At 39.3% G+C, this 26,432-nt stretch overlaps 1 protein-coding gene across 1 annotated transcript in view; it reads left to right on the forward strand.

Annotated features, from left to right (window-relative positions):
* NT5DC1 (5'-nucleotidase domain containing 1) overlaps window positions 1-26,432 on the forward strand; it is a 126,203-nt gene that overhangs the window by 97,612 nt on the left and 2,159 nt on the right. Inside the window, exons 9-11 of the mRNA XM_054630095.2 lie at window positions 10,176-10,294; window positions 11,086-11,244; window positions 17,226-17,394. Coding sequence (XP_054486070.2) covers window positions 10,176-10,294; window positions 11,086-11,244; window positions 17,226-17,394 — 447 coding nt within the window. The remainder of the gene's footprint in view (window positions 1-10,175; window positions 10,295-11,085; window positions 11,245-17,225; window positions 17,395-26,432) is intronic.

The following is a 26,432-nucleotide window of genomic DNA, read 5'->3' on the forward strand; positions in this document are numbered from 1 at the left end:
AAAAGCCCTAGAAATTAGCTGAGAACATGTAGAGGAGTCATAATCAAAGCCTGGGCTGAGATCTGCTTCAGTTTAAGATGACAGCTGATCTCTGCCTCAATTTCCCAGTTTCTTAATAGGGCAGCTTACCCAATGTTTATGAAGCAACCAGGAACCACAAAGTGGCAAGTGGCAGAGATCTGCAGCAAACAGCAGATGTGGATTTATCACATGAGGTAAATATCAAGTGTGTAGAGAGTCACCTTGTTCAGGAGCAGCTCTGCTTCTCCCACCAAGTACAGGGAAATAATAGGTCAGAAAATACAAAAATGGACATTCCTTGGCTGGTAGGTGATCATGGAATGCTGCATTCTTTAGGTGAGCCTAAGTCCTCCATAGCTAATGTTCCAAAAGGAATTAATTCTTGCAACCTGAAAGCTCAAAACCAAAAGTGATGTACCATCTTCTTCCTCATGTCTTTGTTCTTCAATCTGTCTTTATTATTCACATTAGGCTCCAGATGTCCTAACTTCAATATGTATGCTGCATGTTTTGTTAGGTAGAGTTAGCGACCCCAGGACTTTTTCTCTTCATTAGCAAACATGTTCATTCTATCTTGATTCTTATCTGCTGTGAAACTACTTCATATATTATTACTATCCACAGATTCTAGGTGCCTCTGTGATACTGCCAGACTAAGGTTGAATGCTCCAAGATTATTATTTTTTCTGGAATACTAGTAGCAAGAGATTTTTATCTGTGAAATTCCTGCATAGAGAGATCTGGCGCAATGCCCTTGGTTCTGAGAAACAAGATAAAGCACATTTTCATATAAATGCCCAAGTGGTTTTGCAAACCACACAAAATGCACAGATAAGGAACTGGAAAGGTAATCATAGATTGGTTTGGGTTAGAAGGGGACCTTGAGGATCATCTAGTTCCAACCTTTCTCCTAATGGACACCTTCAGGTAGACCAGGTTACTCCAAGCCCCGTACAACATGGCCTTGGATACCTCCAGGGAAGGGGCATTCACAACTTCCCCAGGAAACCTGTTCCACTGCATCACCACCCTGACCGTAAAGATTTTTTTTCTAATATCTAATCTAAAGCTACTCTCAATTTAAACCCATTTCCCATTGTCCTGTCTCTACATGTCCTTGTAAATATTCTTGTCCCATCTTTCCTGTAAGTTCCCTTCAAGGCCCCAGTTAGGTGACCCCCAAAGCTTTCTCTTCTCCAGGCTGAACAATCACAGTTCTCTCAGCCTTTCCTCATAGAAGAGGTGCTCCATCCCCCTGATCAATTTTGTCTCCTTCCTCTGACTCAGTCCAGTAGGTCTGTGTCCTTCCTGTGCTGAAGATCCCAGAGCTGGATGCTGTATTCCAAGTGAAGTCTCAGGAGAGAAGGATATTGCAGGGGAATCCTGTCAAAGGCCTTGCAGGAGTCCAGATAAATGACATTTGTAGCTTTTCCCTTATCCACTGTTGTGGTTATTCCATTACAGAGTCACTAGGCTGGTGAGACAGGATTTTCCCTTGGTGAAGCCATGCTGGCTACCTGGACTCTCCTCCCTGTCTTCCAAGCCTTAGGAAGTGTCTAAGGAATCATTTATCTTTCACTTCTTCAGAAGACTCATTACTACAAATCTTTTCATTTTAGTCTTCCCTGCAAAGGATAACTAAATATACTTTGCCAGAAAGGAGTAGTTTCCAGTTTTACTTGCCATCTCCAGCCCAGTCACATTGTTCTGAGATTAACAGTGACTGTTTCGCATGTAAGAACTCTTCCTGTTTGCTAGAACATTAATTTCCTAACATTTTTCATTTTGTTTATTAAATACAAAGTTGTTCTGAATCTCAACAGATATAGGAACAAGGTTTTGTGTTGATTTTCATTATGGTGTCACCTGACACACCTGGCTCCTTAGCAGACCTTCTTAAATCTCTGCCAGTTTTTCTTACCCTGTCATATTCTTTGTCCCTCCTTTGAATTCATTCATGACTGTGATCCACAGGGCCATAAAATTGTCCCCAGACCTCAAGAGTGAATTTGTTGTCATATCTCTGCCTTCCATCACATACTCACACCTTCTCCTTACCTTCTTTTGTAATGTTTTTATCTAGAAGGAATAGTAATAATATAAAATGCAGTAGAGACTGTAATAAAATCATCCTTATTGCAAAAAATAATTGCAAAATCACCATTGGGATTCATTGATGGTACATGAACAGAGATATGACTCCAAGGGGAGAATCTAAAGTGAGTGTTAGGTGCCTCTTTCAGTGCCTCTTGAACGATTTCTAAAGCACAGGGAAACAAAATATAAGGCAGAAAATACATCAGAAAAAAAGTGTATTTGCTGCTGAACAAAACCACCCAGGGTGATTGTGGGTATGTTTCATATTTTTTCATATCTATGATTTTAAACTATTAGTGGCAGTTACTATATTTTCTGGGAAAAAATGGTCCTTAACTATGTAATGCTATTGTATTCTAATTAAATATTTTTTCTTTGATTGTTACTTGAGATGCCAAGTATGATGACAACCTAAAAAGCTACTCCCTATTTAACACATATGTAAAGCAATGCTGAGGTAGTGTCTTCCCTGACAGGGATATTCAAATGGGTTTAATATCATTATGATTTTTACATGTGTAATGAAATGTTTCTCTGCTACCATGAGAGAAAAAGAATTCTTGGATCAACGGAAGCCACAACCCCTCTCTCAGTAGTCTTAGGTGTTATCTTTTATTTCCAGAGGGAAAAAAAGATTAAGACATCCAGTTTTTCTTAGAAATACTGGGTTTGGGTGGGGTTCTTATTTTTAATTACTAAAGCTCAGCAAGGCTTTATTATTCACTATCTGCAGCTATACTTGTACAGTTACTAACAGGCAGAGAGCTATGTGGGTTTATTTGTTTATTTATTTTTAATTCCCAAATTATTTTTCTGCATTTCAAATCTTAAATCTTAAGTTAGTCCTTAAAGGTTGATATAAAACTGCCCCCCTTCAGAGGCAGCCAATATTTGGAGCTGGAACTTCAGACAGAATAAATCAATAAAATTAAAGTAGGGATTTGAGACAGGAATAAGAGAGGAAAAAAGAATGGATCTACTTATGAATGATAAATCAACCTAGTTGTATAAATAGTTTTCATATAAAAGTTAATGAAAAAGTCTATTGTGTATTCCAGGTAAATCAGTGTGGTAACAATGCATGCTCATGTCTCCTATGCAATCATTATTCCCTTTGAAATAACATATTTTAGGGATCTGAAAAAATGAAAAGCTAAGGACCCTTGCATCAGGGTCCCTATATCGGTTTGTGGGGATACATTTCTTTAGGATCAAATTGTCTATTCCAGTTTTCATATATATTTTATACCTGAAGTATTAAGATGTAGGGATAAAAGTTCTTAGTTTTTCTGTAACTGAGGATTAAAGAACTTTTGTTCTTTTCTTGGTCCCCGGTGTTGTTTTTTTTTTTTTAAGTCTAAGGCCAAGGTAAATGATGGCAGGGAGTTTTTCCCCATTACACTTCAGTGTCAGTTTTCAGTGGGGAAAAGTATGGTCTAAGAGCAGATTTCAATATGCCTTATTTCAGGAGGTATTACTAGAGAGACTTAAACAGTTCAGATAAACTGGAAGGCTACACAGTGTAAAGAAGATGCTTTGTGTGTCTCATTTTGATTTTAATTGAGAAATTGGGACATTTTTCTGAAGTGACAGGTTAGGTCAGAACTGTCTGATGGCCCTCATCTCATCTCTTCTGTTTCCCTCCGTGTTCTGCTTCCACCTCATGTACTCCCTGGTAAGACCAGCTATGGACAGGTGCTTGAACTGACCTGTATATTCCTGGAATGTTTGTATCAGGGCTTTTTCCCTCAATTACCTACCTTTCCTAACTTACTTTTATTGGAAATGCTTTCTGGAAAAGCCTGTATCTCTCCATGATTATATAGGGATCTCTAGGAAGACTATAGTACTAATTTTAACATGGTTATTTTTTCTGAATATTGGAAGTTCCTCATTTATAAGGCTCTGGATCTTTTTACAAAACTAATGAGATTCAGAAGAAAACTGCTCTAGAGAGGGAATTTATTTATTTTCCTACCATTTTGTACCTTTCCAAGATCCCGATTTAAAAAAAAACAAGAGAATAAGAAAACCCTTACAAAATATGTGCAGTGAAGAAGTGAAATTATATAATGTCCACCTTACCCTTGCAGAGTATGTTTTCTTTTCTATAATTGCAATTAAATAAAATTACAGAAAACTGTTGCCAAATTTGCATATGAACTACAATTAAAAATGAACTTGTAGGAGAGTCATTTTCCAAAAAGGGATTTTTCTTTTCTGAGAAAAAAAGATGGCCTTGCTTGTATCAGTGTTTCAAACAGAAAGGCTTTGTTAGCCACACTGTTCCTGGGAAGGCAGAAAATTTATGCTTTGACAGTTTTGAAAACAAATTACTTAATCTGTAGGGAGCTGTTATTTTCAGTTCTTGTAGCACAGCAATCAAAACCTTCAGGAGAAACTTATTTGCTGATTCTTCTCCAAAGGAACTACTGATTTTCTTATAAACAAGTAAAACTTCAGAGGAACTTGCTGACGTCTCTAAAGGAACTACTGATTTTCTTGTAAACAAGTAAAACTTCAATATCATCTCTAGTAGCCTGTTACTTGGCACAATTTAAGCAGTAAGTCAGATTTTAATGAAACTGTAAAAGGTTTTGGTAAAACTAAAAAAATAATTTTTTTTTTTAATTTGTGCTTAGAGGATTCTGTGGTTTTTATATATACCCAGGGCAATTTGAGAATACACAAATATAAAATGCACAAATATAAATACACAAAGTACAAATATTTTTTACTTTGGTTTTACTAGGCCTTGCAAAATAGCGGAAGGACAGAAGTCCTTCCTGAGAAAAGCAAGTGTTGGTAATGTGATAAACAGTACTTGAATTATTATGAAATAGTTTATTTTTTTCCACAGGGTGGTATCTGTATTTTTTCCTCAGCTTTATCTGTGGTGTTCTTCCAGAGAAGAGCCAGTTTTTAGTAGTACTGTTATTTAGTCCTCCATATGACCAAACACCCTCATGTTGGGATTGCTAAGCAAAAGAAAGGTGTATCACTGCCTATGTCAATTTTAAAATCATGTTCCAGTTTTCAAAACTGAATTTTTACTTTAATTAGTTCAGCCTCCATCTCACCAACCACAAGCCACCTCAAAAAAGGCAGAATGATGCAAAGGCAAGAAGGGGAGGTGATCTTCAGGCTTTTTCTGGGATGGGGGGGGAAACAAAAAACCCCACAACAAAACAGATTGGACATCCAAGAATAGAGATGGCTGAAATCACCAGTCACTTTGGGAAGCCTTAACCTTTCCTTTCAGCACATCCAGTTAAGGGAATATTTTTTTCTTTATCATGTCCCTGCAGTCAGACAGGGGAGGCACGTGCTGGTGCACAGGCAGATGGATTTCACAGCTGCTTCCAGGGCACAGAAGTAATTCAGGGATGGCAAAACACACACTAATACCTGAGTGAATCATGGAAACCACACAGCAAAGTTGATTGGTCTATACACAGGTGGGTGATACCCTCAGAAGGGTGCCCACAGGGTATGAAGTTTTACATCCAGGAATCTTGTAAGTGCTTGCTTTCTTCATGGAGAACATGCCCACAGGGAAACTCTACAACTTATGTCTTCCATCTTGTTATACCTTTACAACTGGAAAAACCCACCTGTGCAGGTCCCTTTGTCCTTGTAAAATGATGCACTTTCCTGCTCTGATTTCCCTTTTGGAAAGGAGTTTGTCTTTCTTAAGTGAGCTCAAAATGCTCTCCAGAATCAGACTGTGTTTGCAAGCCTGGAACATAACCCAGCTTTTTTAGTAATGCCCTCAGGATTTGAAATGGCATTGTTTTAAATTGCAGAGAGGCATATCAGTGTGATAGTTGTAGACCATTAAATGGATTTGTTTTACAGTAACCTCCATGCTGGTAAGCAGAGCTTCAGCATGCAGAACACGAGCCCGTCTGCATGAGATGCCTGCAGGCAGAGAGAGCCCACTGGAGCTGCCCATGGGCAAGAAGAGGCAGGAGCAGCTACAGGCACATAATTGTCACACATTTTTCATACTACTGCACAGCTCAAAGAGGAAGAAAATAACCCTAATAGACAGTCTAACTAGGTCTGTGTGGAAAGGGATTAAAGGCTGTCCAGAGAAAGGCAGAAGGAGGGGATGTAGTGGAGCTGTATGTACAGCACACTTTTGGCTGGCAGGACCTCTGGACACTTGGAATTGCTTTCTTGCCCTGGTGTCTGCCCAGTCAGGTTGATGTGAGCTGTCCTCAGGCTCTTTGGTGGGTCCTGGCCCCTGTGTGCAGCCGGAGGAGCAGCACGGGGTGGTTCCTCAGGGGTGGTGAGCTGAAGAAAATTACCCTGGGTGTAGGTGTGGCTCAGTATAGGTGAATAAGTGTTGAAGCATAAATTTGACCTCACCTCAGCTTCTCTCTTAACTTCATGCTTCCCAGCCAAGCCTGTCCCATGGCCTGGGGTCTAACAGTGTAAACACCAGTCAGGCTGGGGATAGATCCCCAGGTTCAGAGCCTTTCCATCTCAGCAGGTATAACCCATAAGAGGACACAGAGCAGATGGCACTAAGCAAGCTGTGCAAAGTCTTTCCCAAAAAGTGACTCTTTGCCAAAGTAAATTACCATCAGTTGTCATTTAAATGAGAATAAGCTTCACTGATTACTTTTTGCATAATCATTCAGAATGAAACCAGATGTTCCTTAGGCCATGCTTTAAAGCTGCAATGCACATTTAGAGGTAGGCAAGAAAATTCTTACAAGAGAAAGGATATTGAGTCTTGTTAGTGAATTGGTTTATCTGAAAAAAACTTATCTTTTATTGGTGATGAAAGTATATTTCTGAATCAGAAGCCATTTTCAGCTGTTAGACAAAGCTATATGGAAATTGCCATCCCAGCAATGTTAATATTGCCCCAGCATGAGTCAAGCTTTCGTTTGTTTTTAAAAAGGAACAGTAACTTCCCTTCAGGAAGACTGCTCTGAATCACAGTTAGGTTTGGGCAAGTGTTTTAACAGAATGATTTTCTAGGTTTAATTATTTTAATTTTACTTGCTTAGTACCTTTACATTTCTTGATGTGGCACATTTTCAGTCTACAGCCAGGAATCTGGTTTGCAGTGTTGTATGAGGCTTCAGAAGGAAGCAGATCACTCTATCTAAATCATCAGAGAAATTCTTTTTGGTTATCCAGTCTGTTTGAAATCATCAGGGCATCTCCTTTTCCTCCTAGCTTATAAGACCTAAAACATCCCCACTTATGTATGTTTCTTCCTGCTGAAAGAATATTTATAGCATTTCTGACCTTTGAATGAACTTTGAAGAATCAATAACAGCAAAGTGGAAAGCAGGTCAGCAGCACTTTTCTTCTTGACTGAGTGTAGCCAGTATTCAGCTTGGAATATCCAACATGTATTAGGAACTACCATAAACATTTAAGCAACATTTTTGCAGGAAATTTGCAGACCTCTGTAGTGCTGTCATGTAGCTACCCTCCAAAGGTTACAAGGCCAGAGCCATTGGTGTCATTGATGGGTTTTTAAGTTGTTGTGTATTAATTTTTTACATGGCAGAACTTCTACAAAAAGCCTTGAAGAATAATTTTCTTAGCTCTATTTTGCTAGTGGAGAAATGTAAGTGAATTAGAAACTTTTTGTTAATGACTTATCACAACTGAAACACCATTCATTTCCTTCCACTTCAGATTAGAGTAATAAAATGGACAGAGTCACCCCTCAATGTGTGAGCACAAGCAGCCATATGAGATGGTTCAAGACAAGATTTATCCATTCAGAGTTGTTATCCCTATGACCCTACAACTCAGATAATTTAAAGGACCTTTCCTAATTCCTCAAATTTATGAAGTTCCTTCCAAAATCAAAGTGTTCCCATAATAAACTAGACATCTCAGTGCTGTTTCCTGCCTCCTTCTAAAGGGGAAATTAATTTCCCTTTATTTCATTGCCTAAAAGCAAAGTTTCTCACTTAATTAAATCCTTTCCTTGTCCAGAGCTGGCACCCCAGAAAATTCTTGGTGCACCGTCTTTTGCCTACCACAGGTTTCTGGCCAACTAGTTCAGATTGTTACTGTGCATTAGAAGCCTAAATTCCAAATGCCTTGAGTTAAATGAGATGAATCCCATTGCTAGGGGTGACAGTAATAGCTCTCACTGAGCAAGAGGTCTTCTGCCTTGTAATTAGAGTGAATTTTTGCAGCCAGGACTTCCCCTCATGCCATTCCATAGAGGTAGCAAGCAGGATTTTGCTCTTTACTGGAGCCTTCTGAAACTGCTGTAATACATAGGGCTTCTGTTTGCAAATACAATGTCATTATTCAGAAAATACTTCATAAAAGCTTAAATTTTCTCCATTATGTTCCTGATTAACTGAAATGGAAAGGCAATGATAGCTATACAAATCTTCAAAAATTTCAAAAAACTTTATAACATCTCAAAAGAGTTGTTTTCATAAGTTTCTTTTTCTATGTCCATGTCATTTGAAGATTGTGTCTACTTGTTCAGCCAACCATCCAAATATGTCTAAAAATACCAGGAATTTAAAATAAATTTACTGTTATGACTTCTGTTTGTTCAGAAGTTGTTTGATCAAAGGTTTTAATAGTCAGGAAATTAAGATTTTTTTAACGGATGCTATAATATTTATTGTTATTGTAATTAGTGTTACGTTCCTAAAGAAGAACAAAGGAAAACATTTCCACACAAGTTCTACATGAATTGTTAATGTCAACTTGAATTTCCTTGTTTTTTCCTAGTTTATAAAACAGCCTTAATATAGAATCATTTTGTCTCAATTTCTTCAAATTTGTACATTCATAATATTAAAGAATGGATTCATTCCTCTCTCCACATACCCATTTCCCTCTTTTTGTTTATTTTTTAATTTCTTTCAAAGATCAATTTATTTCTCCATGTACATCTTCAGTGCTCTTAAAACCTAAAGCTGTCTTAGCATTTCACTGTTGTCCAAAATTTGCATTTCAGCTTTCAGCAGTCTCTAACCAAGTGGAAGTTGCTCTTTTCCTCTTATTCCTAACACATTTTAAGTGCTTTGAAAAATTCTCTAAAGCAAGAGAAAAACTGAAGTTCTGATGTTACACCTAAGTCAGATCTAAGTACTGTATTGGTTTCTAACTCTTCTGTCTCTAGCATAAAATTAAGACATGGTTGAGACTAAATAGCAAAATCAACCTTTTGTTTCACCAGTTCAATAGACAAAAGACATTCATATTAATACTTCTGATGAAATTGTAGTTTATCAGTTCATTGAGACTGCTATTTTGGCTCCAGCAAGAAGCTAAAGTTCATCTGGCAATAACACAGGGATTTGAAAAAGCAACAAGGTTACGTGGACACTGGGACAGATCCATGCTTTGAAACCAGCCAGAGACAAAGCCTATGGCAGAGCTGGGTGATGACCAGGGAGTTTCAGTTTCTACTGAATTGTCTAATTTGCTGACACTGCCAGAGTGGGTACATGTCAATTTGGGTTATACCACCATCAGCAACATTGGGGTTGTTGTATGCTCATCATTTGCCCACTCATCATTTCTTCAAAACTGTATGATAACTGGAACTGCTCATTGTTTGTGCTGATCTAAGGCTGGTGAATGCCCTTAGGAGCTACTTCAGTCTGTTTTGTTGGGTTTATGTCAGTGCTTAAAAACTGTGGGTCATTTTTATGCATGGCAAGGTACATGCTGTCTCTTACAGTTTGTTTTATCTCATGGTTTCACCTTCATCTGTGGCAGCTCCATCAGTCTGGTCTGTGTGGCCTCCTGCCTTTGCTGCTGCAGTGTTTGGGTGGCAAAGTCCATGAATTTAAGTCCTTAGGTCTTCTTCTGTAGTCAGTGCACACAAGGCTCAGCTTCTTCTTTTCTCACAAATGTCTGCCTGCCCCCAGCTACCAAACACCTTGACTGAATCCACAGTCAGTACCAGAACTCCAGCCAGACACTGGAGCTGGTTTAATGTCAAAATAGACCAGCTGTGCACAGGCAGCTTCTCACACATCTCACAAGTACAGGAGGATGGGCTGGTCTCACTAACAGCATGCAATTTGGCTTGGTGATTTCAGAAAATGATGAGGAGCAGGAGGCTCTGCTGTCACTGGACAAGCCTGGTTGGTATTCCCAAGGTAATGCTATCCAGCTTTATGATCTACTGAAGAAGATGACTGGCAAGTTGGATCCCAAGGTATGTTACAAGTGAGAGTAAATCTTTCTGAAAATACCCTGTTTCACTCAAGAATTCACCAGACAAACTTTCATTATAGTTATTGATGTGATTGGTTCTGCAGCCCAGAACTTCAAGTAGCATATTTGTCTTCTTATCAGTAGAATATGTAAACTTTCTAGATGTAAACTTTATGTATGCAGGGTAAACATTTCAGCAGCTTTGGGAAGAATCAGGTTGTAATCAGGAAATACCCCTGAGGAAATAGATCATAAAGATTAAAAGACAGCATCAGTAAAAACGAGGAGTATGTTAAGTACAGGTCTGGATAGGTGAAAATGCCACTAAAGATGGTGTAACAACATTTTTCATAATGAATAAATTCCTCCCTGGACACAGAAGAGTTTTGAGTCACCAAGAAGAATGTTCTTTCTTGTTTCCAGTGTAGTCTAAAACTTGTTCCAATTCAGTGTATTTTTTTGGTAATCTTTCTATGGCTTCCCGTCAGGCTATTTATGTCAGCCAAAAAATTCACACTTCCTTTTGCTGGTCCCAGTTAGGCTTCCTTTTCCAATGCCCCTGGAGAGTGAGAGCAAGGAGGGTGTGTGGGGCCAGCCTTTCCCTTATGGAGCTGGTTGAAGATAAAGCCCCAAACTTGACATTAATAGGATCTCTGCATGTCTTGACCAAGTGTAAACGTGGAGGAATTTTTATTAGGTCATTCGAAGGCTCTTTTTCTCTCTCTGTGAAATACAGTTTGCTTGTGTTTTCCTCATATACAATGAACTTCTAATTTGCTTCTTCCCTCACAGGTTGTTTATTTTGGTGACAGTATGCACTCAGATATTTTCCCAGCTCGTCACTATAGCAACTGGGAAACTGTCTTCATCTTAGAGGAGCTTCTAGGGGACAAAGGTATAGTGCCTGCAAAGGCTGAATCTGAGCCATTGGAGAAGAAAGGAAAATATGAGGTAAGGGTTTCTGCAGATGTTTCCTGGAACAGAATAAAGTAAATTACAAAAAAGCCTCATGTCACCTGCACTAGGAATCAACCTGCTTGTCTTACCATGGTGCTGGCAGCATCAGCATCCCCCACAGATGTGTCCTCCTTGTCTTACCAGGAGGATGCTGTTCTGTCCCAGCTCAGCAATGCATGGGTGACAAGGCACCTCTACCTGGAGCTAAACCATGGATCTCAGAAAAGGGGCTGTGTGTGCTCTCCCTTAGCAAGAACCTTTTTAGAAACAAGATCCCTCCATCCTACAAGGAAAAATTTCAAGCTTAGTTATCACAAGTCCAGTGCCTGAACTCTGCTGAGTTCATGGTGTTTCCCTGTGTGTTGTGGCCAACTGTAAACACAGAGGAATTTTTATTACATTGTTTTGAAGGTTGCTTTCTGTCTATGTGAAATATGGTTTGCTTGTGCTTTCCTTGTATACAAATAACTTTTAATTTGCTGCTTCCCTCACAGGTTGTTATTTTGGTGACAGCTGTGCTCAGATAAGAGGGGCGGCTTCAAAATTTGGCCCAGTGCAGACTTACTGATAGTTACCTCAGATAAATAATATGATTTTCAGGTTGATCACTGCTGGGAAGCAGGGCCTTAGCACTGCTGTCACCCTTTAATTCTCCCACAGAAGGTGGAAGGTTACTATGATTTATCCTTTCCTCTGCTCCCAAAGAGCAAAGTAGATAGAAAACAGCACTGAGATGGGTGATGGGGCAGCATTGTACCTCCAGCATGTCCCATGTAGGTAGGAACTACAGCAAGGCTTCACTCTCCATTTGGAGTGTCTCTTCATTTCATATGCTACTAAATAAATAGGTCATTTTCTTCTAACTGCAGAAAAATACAGATGCTTTTCACACTTTTCTTTGTAACGCACCAAACTTTATTTTTCTTTTAAAATAATTACTCTTTGTGATTAAAAGTTGACTTACCAATAGAAAAGATCTGGGAGGTGCATTTATACTTGGTGTGTTTTTAATCCAAGTGTTATAAAAACTCCTGGTTTTAATGTAGAAAAGGGTCTCTTCAACGGGACTAAAACAATATAGATGTGATATCTTTATCTTATTTTTTTAATAGACATATCTCATATTTTCCCCCACTACCTGATTTCTAAACTGTAGTCAGACAAAGACATTTCAGTCACTGAAATAAGGAAATGTAATCATTAATGTTTAGACCTTTTCCTGGGTTGTAAATAAACAAAAATGAAGTCAAAAAAATTTAATATCCTATCAAGAGAATGTATTTCTCAGTAGGAAGGGGAGGTGGGGGAGGAAGAGCTAATAACACATACAGGTTAATACAATTTGATTTAAATAATTAATGCTTTAAAAATAAATCCTCCATAAATTTGTTCATTCTCTAACTGGAGATTCTGCTGCATTGCTGCATAAAATTTAAAGTTTGGGGGATTTGTTCAACATGGTTTCTTAAGCATGTTCAATATATGCTTTTGAAATACACATTTTTAAACAGAGAGACAGAAGGTGGTTCTTTTCCTGGAAGTACAAAGAGTAATGGATTGGTTTCTTTCTGAGCCCACAATGATGATTCGGTTTTCCCGTGTTGCGACATCTCTCCTCACAAGATCCGTCTTCTCTATCGCAGCAGTTGTCAAGCAGCAAATTGAGACTTTTAGACAGGTGCTTGACGTTTCACTGGCACTGTAGCACTCTTGACAAGAGATTGCAGTATCTCAGGGAGACACCACCCCTGCCACACACAGCCCCTGTTCCGTTTACATCTGCTACCAGTGACAGCGAGCAAGCAAGGGAGAAATGAATTGCGTTGATTAAAGGAACCTGAACCGGGGGGCCGTGGCAGGTCAGTGGTGTTATTTCATTACCAGGCTGCTCACTGGAGTCTGAACAACAGGTCACATCCATATCTCTGCAGTTGACTGGGCACCACTAACTTAACAGGACTAGTTCAAAGGGACTCCCTTCACAAACCTATGAGAGTTTTATTTTCATTTCCCCAAGCAACTTCTCCCATTAACCCTTTGGTTAAGAAGGGAGAAAAGCCAATTCAAAGGATTGTACAAAGTCAGGTGTTTCTGGAAAGTTAGTCACAGATTAGATTTCATCTGGTTAATCAGCCTTAGCGTTCATTGGCAATAAAATACAGTACTACTGTAGATTTTCCATGCCATGCTGTGTGTGCAGAGAGGGACTAAAAACTTAATACATAGTGCAACTCTCAATGCTATCACTCTTTACTATTAAAGTAAGAAAGTATTACTTTAATTGGCAATTGCATCTTTCAGAAAGAAATGACAAAAATCTGGTTTTAGTTGTTTGACTGGTATTTCATCACTAACAGTGAGAGGGGAAGAAAACAACCTCCTCACACACCAAGTGGGAGACTTGTGATTTCCATTTTCATTTGCAGTTTTTGTCTTTTCCCTTCAATTAAATGCATGATATAAGCAGATACACATAACTGTGAAATTATGGTAACAACTGCAGTTCTTTTAAGTATGTGAGTCATAACCAAATAAGCAAGAAAATAGCAAACTAAAAACTATTTATGCAGTTACTTGGCTTCTAAGTAAATTGCAACATGCAGGGTGAATAAAAATACAAGGCATTTTATTGAAACAGGATTTGCCTCTCTCCCCTAGAATTGGGGGTTTGTTTGTTTGGCTGGAGACTTTGGTTTTGCATTCTGTTCTTTAAATGTGTGATCAGTTCCATCAATGAAAAGTTAAAAGGAAAGCTGGAATTTGTCCCAGGATTTCGAGGAAAATTATTACAGAGGAGCTGTCAGTGTGTAAATGAATGGCTTCTATGAATGAATGGAGCAGAAATTAAATAATTAATTGGTGGACATACATGATAATTTTGTAGTTAGAAGAGAAAACTTAATTTTTACAATACTGACTGGTGACTGGTTTGTTGTAAAAGTCAGGTCTGTAATCCCTGTATTTCCATTAACTCCCTTGGTGTGACCATAGACAAGGCTATTTCCTTTATGCCTTTTGGCTCTGTTTGTCTCTTTATTCCTGTTTATCTTTGGCACAAATCTAACAGTACTTCCTGGAACAACCTGAGGTGTTGTTGTGAAGCCCGATGTGTTAAAGCCATATTCCTAGGGCAACACCCTGAAGTGCAGCATATTTTATTTTAAATTTGCTAATAGTGATCCCTGTTGTAGTTTAGCTACAATATTCATGTGTGAAATGTTTCATATTTGCATGATGTGTAGGAGGGCAGGTTCTGTGCAACAGAATTCAGACCAGTGGCTGGTTTGTCCATTTGTGTGATTCAGGGACATCCCATTGTTGTGGTCAGCACAGTTGTGCTGACAGAAACATCTCAAATACTATTACACCAGAAAAACAGTGTTTTGAGCATTGATTTTTTTCTGGCATCAAGAGTCAGCGGTGTGTTATTACCTCAGGACAAAGCATACAATCATCAGTACCATCACTCATACTGGATGCAGTAAAGTATTCCTCAGGCTCTGTGCTTGCTATGGCATAGATGGCAAATCTGCATCTAAATAAAGCTCTTAAAATACTATTGGCTTGGTCTTCCACTCCTCTCTCCTTTACATCTTTCATTCTTTCATCCCTTTACCAAATGTAGAAAACCTTCAATTGGCTCCCTGCTAATTAGTATTTTGGAAAGGTCATTTGTAATCCAACTAATCAGTGTTACCCAAGGATCCTATTAACAGATTCTGTTGATTCTGTTAACAGGCCCTATTTGTCTAGAGTTAGCAAAGCAAAGATGGTACTTCAGGTGTTTTGATTTTGTGGAAGGCCCTGGAACTTGGGAATTTCTGGTACCATCCCTATTTCCCTGAAGTGTAGATGTTTTCTTCAAGGCTTTGTACCCTCAACTGGCACAATCAACATCTGACCTGCTGCTGTCTGACCAATATGCCTGAGAGCAAATCCATATGCCTGGGGGATTTGCATGAGAAAGAGGGATTGCCCAGCACTTTCCAGGATCTGCTGTCCTGCTGTGAGAGCAAATTCTGTGTTTGGGGACTGCAGGAGTGGCTGATGCATCTTGCAGAGCTCATCAGCCCTGCTGCTGGGCATGTGCCTCCAGGCATGTGAGCAGCCACAGTGAGAGGAGCCTTTTGCCTCATTTCACAGATGTACAGATTCATGGAGTGTGGTCTGTCCTTCATTGCAGGCTCTGATGTGTGCTGCAGGTGAGATAAGGACATTTTCAGGGCATCAGTTAGGGATGGAAGGGGAAGCAATGTCAGATGTTCCTAGGGATGTGGTCAAAGTTTCGAGTGCTCTTTCCAAATTTTAAATCAAAATTTAGCCTACCAGACCAGCCCTGTCATGTGTAGATAAGCCACAGCAAAATGATGGGAGCTCTGCACTAGGTGATGACAAGTCTCATATCTAACTGGGTTTGATTTCACCAAGGGCTTGGCTTGTAAATCCAAAATTTAACTCTCTCCTCCTTAATAAGGAAGGAAATCCCACTATAGAATCAAACTTCTGTAAAAATCAGTTCATTTCCTCAGGTTACATTTTTAATTGTCTACTGAACTAACCATCCACTTCAGAAAGCAGAACCCTCACTTCTTTTATCTTATCAATAAACAGGACCCTGTCTTTTGTACAAATGCTTATGTGGGCCAGTAGTGGGGTTGTTGTTTTGATTAATCACCTGAACAGCTGTAACAGCCTTAAGAGTTTTCTGCATGTGTCATCCAGCTGGCAAACAGATTTTAATTCATCAGAGCATCTAAACTTAATTATAACTGATGTAAAGTCCTGGGATTGGCATAGAAAGATAAGATTTAGTGAGGGGAAAAAAGAAAATAACATGCTGTCCCTTTGTGCAAGGCATTAAAAAACAAACAAAAAAGCCCAGGACTTCAGTTAAATGCTTATTTTGAAACAAAAGATGGGAGGTTTTTTCCAATTTATTTACATCAGAATACAGAAATTCATATCTACATTTGTTGAAATCAGTACTTACCCCCATTTAAACTCAGAGGATAAACTGTAGCACAGACTGATGGAAGTGTGGCTCTGTGTTTACTGATGTGGTCTGTTTGGCTGCCTCAACCACTTCCTTGTGATCAAAAGATACAGGCCTCCGTCATAAACACAAATGATTCCAGCAGATTCTCAAAACTGTTAAGAGAGAGGTTAAATGGAGAATAAAGTACAAAAGTTCACAAACCTGGAGGCACAAACTGCTGTATCTGTTCTGCAAGTCTGAATGTTACTTTGCACACAAATTACTTTAACAGATTTTCTATAGTGTAGTTTTGTTTCCCATTTTTTCATCTTTCTGTAGATGTGTCCTGGCATTTTATTCTGATTGCTCATGACAGTATATAGCAGGTTTCAAGATGAACTTGTAAAAAGTTTTTCCAATGCTGCTTTAATGGTTTTTTTAAAACAGATGTTGTTGTCTGAAAATATACATTTAAAAAATTCATATTCCACAATTTTCTAGGCAACTGACTGTCTCTCCATGGATTCTGTGGCTCTGTTTTTACTCATTCCTCAGCTCAGAAATAGATAACACAGGTGGCATGATGCATTCTTTGCAGTTACTCCACCCAGCATGAGGAAGCTCCTTTTCCCCCAGGAGGAGATCCCAGCTGTTACACAGCCTCTCCAGCAGAGAAGGACAGCAAGCAATTCACACTATCATAAACAGAAAAACAGGGAAAATAGAAGGGGTTTTCTTAAAAGTTTTAAAAACTACTTACAGTTAACTTTTTATGTCCTAGGGAATCCATAAATTGTATAAACAGGAACTTGGGGACTTGTGGGAAGAAGATTCTTATTGTATTGTTGTTGACTTTATATTTTAAAGCCACATTGCTCCTGAGATACAATATAGGCTTCCCAGGCAATCAGAAAAACGCTAGAGTTCCCTAAACTAATGCTTGTGGATGAATAAAGATTTTTTTTTTTTAAGCTTATGTATTTATTTATTTTTCTTTCAGGGAGATCAGCTCAAAGTTCCTTACTTTGTATCTAAACAGTGGGGCTCTTTCTTCGTGGACAGATTGCCAGGCCTGGAAAATGCAGAGGAGACCTTAGTTCACACGTGGTCCTGTAAATGTATTAGCACTTACAGCACTATTGCAATCCCTAGTCTGGAAGCAATAGCAGGTAAGGAAGATGTCTGGGGCTTTTTTCTAATGAACATGCAGTATTCATAGTAAGTTTGTAGAGCTGTAGACCTGGTTTTGAGATTGCATGTATCTAAAATACATTCAAAATACTCTGTTCATATGATGCAACACTTAGCACTAGTGACCATTGATTACCTGGAAGTTTGAGCTTTTAATTGTTGCCTGATACACCAGGGGTTTTGTTTGTGTCTGCAAATAGGAGCTGTTTCATTGCTTCACTGTTAGAGACAGGTTGCAACATTTACCGGGCTGTAGATTAGTTCCTGAATCTGGTCCTTACTTCCCCACTGTGATTTGCTGTTTCTACTTTCAGTGGTGAGATACATTCAAAACAAACAACATGCAAAGTTACTTGGGAGTGTTATACTTACAAAAATGTTTCTCTCAGATCTGGCGTGTTACACTTCCCCTATCAGCTTACTGTAACTTTGCAGCTACCCTATGTTCCTGGGATTACAAAGTGATGATGAGGACCCCCATGTGCTCCATCTATCATTTTGCATTACGGAGCTTTGTCCATACCCATACCTAAAGGAAGAAACTAATTATTAAATGAATGAAGAACACAGCAAGCATTTACTTTACTAACCCCTCCATTCAGCATCTTTTGCTTGCTTCATGCAGAAGACCAGGGAGTAAAAGGTTTGTTGCAAGAGAGCATTTCAGGCTTGCCCAGCAGTGACTTCTACAGCAGGACACGATAGACATTTTCTTTACAACCATATTTTACACATGTCCTTACATTGTATGGATATCTCAAAACAGAACAATCATAGACTGCCACAATTTATTTATGCCTCTCATATTTGCCATTTTGCAATCTATTTCAGCCCAAAGACACAAAAGCCCAAATATACCAAGGAAAAACGCCAACAGAGAGATAATTTCTGTAAAACTCCCATCTAATACCCTTTCCAGGGTCATGCTTGCATGTGGCTTGCCTTGGAAGTGTTGACCAGGAGAAAATGGTCGGCCACACTCTGAAATTCACCTCCCAGGCATCTCCCCCCCCCAACTACAGCTCAGTTTAAACGACAAGCAAGGCTTTTCAACCTCAAATGTATGGCAGTCTTTCCAGCTACAGATGAAAGGGTGCAAGCCCATAAGGCATATCTGGGCAGTTAGTGATAGGATAGCTGCCTGCCATCAGCCATGGAACTCCTGCAAAGCTCCTGTTTGTCCATGAGGAGGGACACCGTGTGCTGTCCCTCACTGCACTGAGCCACTGCTGGGGCAGGGGGTCATGTCTGTAAAAGTTAAACCCCAGTGCAAAAGGACAGGGGAGAAATAATGTTTTAAACTTGCAGCTGTGCACTGGACAGCAGACTCAGAGTTGAAGGTATGAGAACATCTCTGCTTTGTTACAGAGAGAGGTATTTCTTGTTTGTTTGTGTGGAAGAGCAGATGTTCATTATTATGGATGTTAAGGAATTCCTGACTACTCTTGAATACCTTGTCTGACTCCTGTCACAGCAAGCTGTGAGAATCCCTGCTCTGCCAAGCCCTGAAGTTTTTGGCTGCAGCTGTAAGTCATATCTTAGCTACAGCTATTTGCTAGAAGAGATTGAAATGGGTTATGTGAGTTTGATGCTCTCCAGCTTTTCCTTTCCCATTCATCTGCTTCAATTACCAGCAGAGGACTTTCCACTGCCAAGCTGCAAAAACTCAGGCCTTTCCTCAAGATCCCCTGAGCCCAGTTGTGCAGCCAGGCTGCCACCGTGCTGACCACATGAGCCCAGCTCCCAGGCAGCAATGTGCTGACTGTGTGAGCTCAGCTCAGGCTGGCTCAGCCTTGGCAGCACCTCGCTCAGCCTGACCCAGCCACACAAGCTGCCACCTTGCTGGAGGTGCACTGCAGCCTCCTGTAGCTGGGGATTCACAAGGGCTTCTCTATCAACAATGTCTGACCTGGCTTTTGTACACCTATGTGAGCAGTAGTAAGTGCCACGTACAAGTCAGGATGCCAACGGCTTGTGGTCTGCAAAAATATTTGGTGAAATGTGGCAGATGGCTGCAGTGCTGGCTTTAAGACTGATTCTTGTTGTTTGGCTGCAATAAGTGTCTGTGCATAAAGAACAGCTTGGTTTACTTCTCATGACACATTGAAAAAGATTATTCCAAAGACTATTCAGCATTACTTAAAACTAGTAACACACTTACTCAATACCAGTTCAGAGATGCATTAGAAGTTCTGAACTGTAATCTCACCTCTGGCAAGGAGGGTGTTACTGAAATTGCACACTGTTCATCATCTGAACTCTCCTCAGATTCTCTGAAGAGAAACTGGCATTTTCTTTGTGCATGAAAGAGTATATTTCATTTATTGTTAAAATTCCTCAAAGCAGACCTTCTACAATACCTTCTGTGCACTTCCATCAGTTTGGATTGGAAATCAGATACATGTTATATTGACAGTACATGGTTAATAAAATAGTAGAAGCCAAAGTCCCTACTTCTATTCTACATGCCTCGCTCACAAATCCATCTGTTTCTCCACTTTTCTGCCGTTGAGTCTCTCCTCATTTACAGCTCCCTTACAGATTTTTAAAGCACAATTATATCATAAGACAGATTTTCCAAACTGGGATCCATTACCGTGGGAATGTTGCTTTAGTGCTCCCACATGGAAATTAAAGGGGTAGGGGTCTCTCTGAAGAATTACATTCTGCATAAACCACAGTTTCCAGGACATCTTTCTCCACGTCAGAAGGTTAGGTACGAGCCAAGTAGAGGACAATTACTCTTATCTTTCCTACCTGAATAATCTGAACTTTACCTTCAAGGACAGCAACCACTACTCTGTGACCGCATGATCACATTTCCAGATCCCCATGTTAATAATTGTATTTCCTTCATCATATGGGTATTCCAACAGTAATTACAACAATTTCAAAGATACCATTTCTGACAGGTCTTTTGATTAACAGTTCTTTGATTGAAAAATATGATACGCATATTTCAACCTAATGCTTTGCCTTTCAATCTCACTATATTTGGTATTTTTATAAAAGCCACACTTCAAAAAATTCCATTAGGAATTTCAGAGCTATGGAGGAGATTTTTGTAAGATTTTTTTTTTGTCATTGTAAAGAAAAGGTTAAGAAAGTGGCCTCTAAATTGTAATAAGGAGAACATAACTTCTTTTCTAATTTCATCATTCTTAACCTAATATTGTAAATTTGTCTGATAACCTCTGAATGGTGAAGTTTGTCACAGGATTAAAAATTACTGCAAGCAAGAAAAGGAGATTGAGTGATGTTGCAGCTCAAGAGAATTTCATTTCAGAGAGGAATTAGTACAATTGTAAATGTTTTATGGAGACAGAGTTCATTTCACACTTTGGAGAGATTTGATAACCAAGCTTGTGTCATGCATGAGGATAATGCATTTTTTTTAATCTTGCATGCAATATGAAATTATATCAGGGTTTGCCCATATGGCTGCATAAGTTTATCTTCGTGCCTTATTGTTATTTCAGTTAGCTAGAGCTAGAGAAAAAAATCACCATAATAATTAACCAAAGCTGTCTCTTTAAAGATGCCTACAGATCCCTGCCACTTCCTGCGGGAGTTTAAGTTGTCAGCCTGCTTGCTGTATAAATATAATGATAAAATTGCCAGTGAACCATGACAAAGAAGTTCATGTTTCTGCTTAGAGCTGCAAATTATCTGCACAATGGAAAGCTCAAGGCAGCCGTGGCTGGGGCTCCAGAACTGGCAATGTGCAGGTCGCAGATACACGGGTCTGCCAGCAGAGATCAACTACAAATTGCAAACTTCACACACCATCCTCCACATGTATTTTAAATGTGAATGCCCTGGAGGAATCAACTGTTATCATGGAAGACATGAATTTAGCTAATCTTGTGACATACTAATCACTGATCAGCCATATACTACACTAATCAGCCATATACTGATTTCTGTATCCTGAACAGCAACATTTGCAATTGTTGCTGAAGTGAAACAAACAAAAAAAAATCCCTCATGTTTTTGCACCTTAGTTCTATGTTTTTTCATTGACATTACATCACCTAAAGTAAAATCCAACTCATTTTAGAATTAAATTACAGCAGTCCTTGCTGTAAGTAGACTGATAACTGTGCTCTTATTCAAATGATACAATAATATATAATTCCCTTAAACACATAGAACTATCTATATTATGCATTGCTAGTTAGCAGTAACCTTTCATATTTAATGCCTTATCTTACAATTGTGCTTTTGCTTGACAACTTCCATGTAAGACTGTATCTATACAATAGCATCTAGACACTAAGTTTATCAAAATGCTTTGAGGATTTAAACTGCTTTGGGAATTTGCTGTTACAAATAATAGTTGCTGCTACAAGGCCAAAGAGGTCATTTTTATAATTAAAGTTTTATGCAAAAAAAGTACTCTTACACTGGGTGGAAAATTGGTGTAAATACACAACAGTAACATTTCCGAGGTTTTGTGGCCCTCAGGTTTCATAAAAGGAAAAAAAAAAAAAACAACAGATAATAAAGATAACTGAATAGAGAGAAGATATGTGTTCTGAGTGTATAAACAGCATCTTGATCTATGTGTCAGTTGAAAAACATCAGATAATGTAAATCTGATTCATCTGTTCCAGGAAACTAGTTTCAATGTTCTCCTTTTAGAAGTAAGAAGAAAAAACATGCCCAATGCAACCAACAAATATAAGGCATCTATTTTTTTCAGCTGAAATAAACAGCATTTTAATCATAAAAAATTATTGTTCAATAACTCAGGACTAGTTTATAAAAAGTCCTTGAGACCTAACTACTTCCCAAATGGTCTGAGACCTCATCTTTACCACAGGATTGGACCACTTGATAGTGATTTTCAGTGTAGAAAGGACAGTATTCAGTGTATTACGGTTTAATCAGGCTTTCCTTCCTCCTCCAGAAAGGTGTATTGACTTGTGCCCCTGAAGACTGTGTCAAATCATGCAGAACCCAAAAGATTACTTCCTAGCCAATAGCTGACAGAAATGTTCCTGCCATCGTTATTCTGCTCTATGAGATGTCAAAGTACAGCCACCTTGAAAAGATTAAAGGGAGAACTCATGAGCAACTCATTAAGAAAGGGGGAACCACTCAGTCATTCCTGCTTTAAAGTTATCCTTCAACTCAGGCAGCATAATTTCATTTACAGGCTGTAACTAAAGCTGTAATTGGGTTTTGACCGGATCACAGGTTTATGGGGTGGGTTTAGACTGACACTTTATAAACCCTGGTTGTAATACAAAGTGTTGATAATTTTTGAGTGTGAAAACTAGTGGAAATAGATAAATCACCAAATATTGAAAATACTTGTCTGACCAGGTTGAAATTGAACATAACCTGCAACCTCACATGTTAAAAAAAAAAAACCTTGCTGGAAGGACATTTATGTACTCTGGAGTGGTGTGTAAGATATTCCTTCTAGATTAAGATGGTCACACATGCTCAAAAAACTATGTAGGCCTTGACTTCATGTGCGTTTGTGTGCGGATTTTTATTTTAAGGTAAACAATGTTTGTCACCCCTCTAGAAAAAAAAAAAAATCAGGGAAAGGGAAAGAAAACATTTGTTTTAAAGGAGAGGGGAACATGATGAGATTAACCCATCTCATGAGTTTGGAGAGGAAGGTTGCTCTTGGTGAGTTTATCTCAAAATGAAAGTAAAGGGGTGTATCATCTCCACATTTATCTTAATGTAGCTCCTTCACAGTCTCAAAATGTAGCTCTTTTTTGTTTTTTATTAATCAACCAGAAATTCCTGTTAGCTCAAAAAATTGCTTGTTTCCAGGCTAACTTCTTGAACCTACCTCAGAAGCCCTTCCTCCTGCTCCAAGATCCAGAATGAGTCATTCACACACAAGAAATTAATTAACAGATCCCTGAAAGGCTAACACATCCTGGTAGGATCTTGGCATTCTCTCAAGATTTTTTTTTTAGTTAAAGTCTTCACCTAGATATTTAAAAATATCATAGTCCAATATTTTCTTCTGATCATTTCCAGATCAAGCAAAGAACCACACTCGTCTATTTTCTTTCAAGGCTTTCAAAAACCACCGCTTAAACAAAAACAAAAATGAGAAACATTTCCCTCACATAGAAATAATGAGTTTTCTCATGAAAGCCCAAAAGAGCAAAGGAATTTCTAAGGCTTTCCTTCACTGCAGACCCTTATCAGGCTCAGCTGCGAGTCAGTGCACGCCTTGTGCACAGCTGTTTTGCTCAGGAAGGGGTCAGCGGTCCCTTGGCCATAGGGTAGACCCAAAGTAATGTGACTTGTTATTCCCAAGATAATTACAGTAAAATTGCACACCACAAGCAATCTCAGCAGCCACGATGGGACAGTCATTCCATTTCCCCAGGCACTTGTCCATCTGCAAAACTGGTAGTGAAGCTGCTGCTGCACATATCCCTGCAGTTTGCCACTTGGGTTTTCTCCAATGGCACTGTGTTAGATACCACAAAAAAGTAACCAGTGACAAACCTCAGTGGCACTGAAGCTCTGGCTCAGGCCAAGCTCAGGCCACAGATGTCTGCTGGCAGTGCCACAGGCATGATCTCCAACCGATACACCTGTGTTGGCAAAAGCTCTTGTGCAAGTAAAACAGCAAACCTGCACTTTGACTGAGAATAGTTTTAGTCTTTATTCCTACATGGCCTGGAGTAAACTGCACTGGCTCATATCACCAACTGTATCCAAACTCAGAAACTTTCTCCTGCTGTGGAGCAAACCTATATTGAGGAGTCACCCCTTTCCCATACGACACCACCCAGATAGTCCCTCCTCTCCAACTTCTGAGTTATAGAGTATGCAGACAGCAGCACTGACATTCACGTAATTGACAGAAAGAATGCTTTTCTCATGCTGACTTCTCTCTTTTGGGAGCTTTACTTTAGTACAGCAAACATCTGAGCTCCAGTTTAGGAAAATCAACCGTAGGAGTTTTTCTAAAAATAACTGCTATCAGATAAATCTTCTTGGCCTTGGGATTTTTTCTTTTTGCCTTTAGTATGCTGTCTCACATCCTGAGCTATTAGTGCAAGTGCTGCTTTGACTGTTACAAAATAGAGATGGGTCAGGAGATAAAAAACATTTAGCATTTAAGAAAAAGCAACACCTGTTACAGGTTACCCACAGACTGACAAGCCAGGTCACCCAAAGGCACAGCCAAACTGGTGAGTTCCCCTGCAGGAATTATGCTTACTCCATTGCTAAGAAATAATTATTAGAAGTTCTTATCATTAAGAAATTATTATTTTCTCTCATTAGTGACTTTGAAATACAATGAAAGATTCATGATAAAGCTTCTAAGCCAGCGTTAATTATGGAAAATCCTGTAAGAGGAAAAAATATATACCAGCTGATGGTTTGCCCTCTGCCCCTATAATTACCTCACCCAGATGATGAGATGTAAGATAGAGCTCTGACGGTATTTTCTGAAATTTGACACAATTAAGCAGTTTAAAGATTGTTTTCAAACTTGGGTATCACTTACAAGGTTTTAGTTCTCTTCCTCGTGCCTTTTCCATGGCGATAATCAGGAGGATATATTTGGATTCACTTAAGAACACAACCCTGCTGTTTACTAGGAGGCTTCTGCAGCATCTGGCGCCAGCCCTGCTCACTGGCAGGGAGCAGACCTCAGGGTGGGAGGGGGAGTTCTGCTTTCTGTAGAGCTTCTCACTCATCCCAGGGATGCTGCTGTGGTGTCATGATGAAAAAATGTTGGCTTTGCTTTTGTTGGTCAATACTGAAAAATTATTCCTGACATTTCTGCTGTGTATTTTGGAAGAAATCTGTTTCAGTCTTGGACTGTGTTTTTAATTGAAAAACAATGACATCCACCTAAAGTGCTTAGTTAAGATTTCATTTGTTTAATCTATTGGTTTGTTCAAGGAAATTTTAAAAAATTAGAGTAGTAAGTTTATCAAGCAGGCCTGTGTCTGGATTAAATTAAAATTGTCTTCCATCCAGTTGCTCAAATACTTTCCTGATCACTCATTGAGAATATTACATTTTCCCTTCTTCTTGTGGTTTCTCTTTCTTGCTTGTGGGTGGAACTCCAAGTCTTCCTCTGATAGAAGCTTGTGGCATTGATTTAGCTGGCCTATACCAAATGCACAGCACACGTGACAGTGGGATGTTTTAACTGTGATATAAATGCATGGATATGGGTATACTTAAGCATCAGAACACAATGTTCTACTTCATGTCACTTAATACCTGGATCTGGATAACTGGAACACAGGAACTGACAGTAGCTACTATTTAGATACCATCATTGTTGTTTTGCTCACACCAGGGCTGCTGGAGGCCTGCAAGGGAGGCAGGGCAGGGCAGGAGCTCTTCTGAGCTCAACTTAAGCCATGTAACCTGTGAGGGATGCCCAAGCCATTGGGAAGTGCTAGCACCACTGAGTAGTCACCATCAAGGAAAGCAGTATTCATCACTCACTTGCACTCAGGCTGGTGTGGGAGCAAAGCAAGGAGTGGGACAGGAACTCAGGGTGATAGATCTGACTGGCATTTCTGTAGATCTAGGACCTTCTGTATTCCTCTCGGACCCTCTTGGGACCCTTCACGTCTGATTTCTAGGAGTCTTTGGCTCTTAATGGTAATATCCTGTTTGTCTTGGGTTTAAAAAAAAAAATTAGTCTGGGTAGAATTACCTAAGAATGATAGAAAAATTCTGGGACTGTGGTTCTCAAGCAATTGGATAGTGTCAGCTAGTTCCTTCTTCCAGTCTCAGGCTGTCGTTTGTTCAAGTCTACTTAGGGTTTTTTGTGATAGTGGCAATATTGGATGAATTTTGTGCTGAATTCATTATCAGTGCAGGTTAGGAGTCATTAGATCCTTGCTGTCAAACTGCCCCTTGTTGTAATATCTGCCCCCTGCCTAATTCATTACTCTCCATCAGGGTTAGGTGACAAGTGGGTGCCCAGATGCAAGGGTCTACCACCACAGCAGCAGCTGGGAGCATGCATAACAGCAAATCATGAAGAATTTACTGG

This window comes from Agelaius phoeniceus, chromosome 3, assembly GCF_051311805.1.
Source record: "Agelaius phoeniceus isolate bAgePho1 chromosome 3, bAgePho1.hap1, whole genome shotgun sequence".
NCBI lineage: Eukaryota > Metazoa > Chordata > Aves > Passeriformes > Icteridae > Agelaius > Agelaius phoeniceus.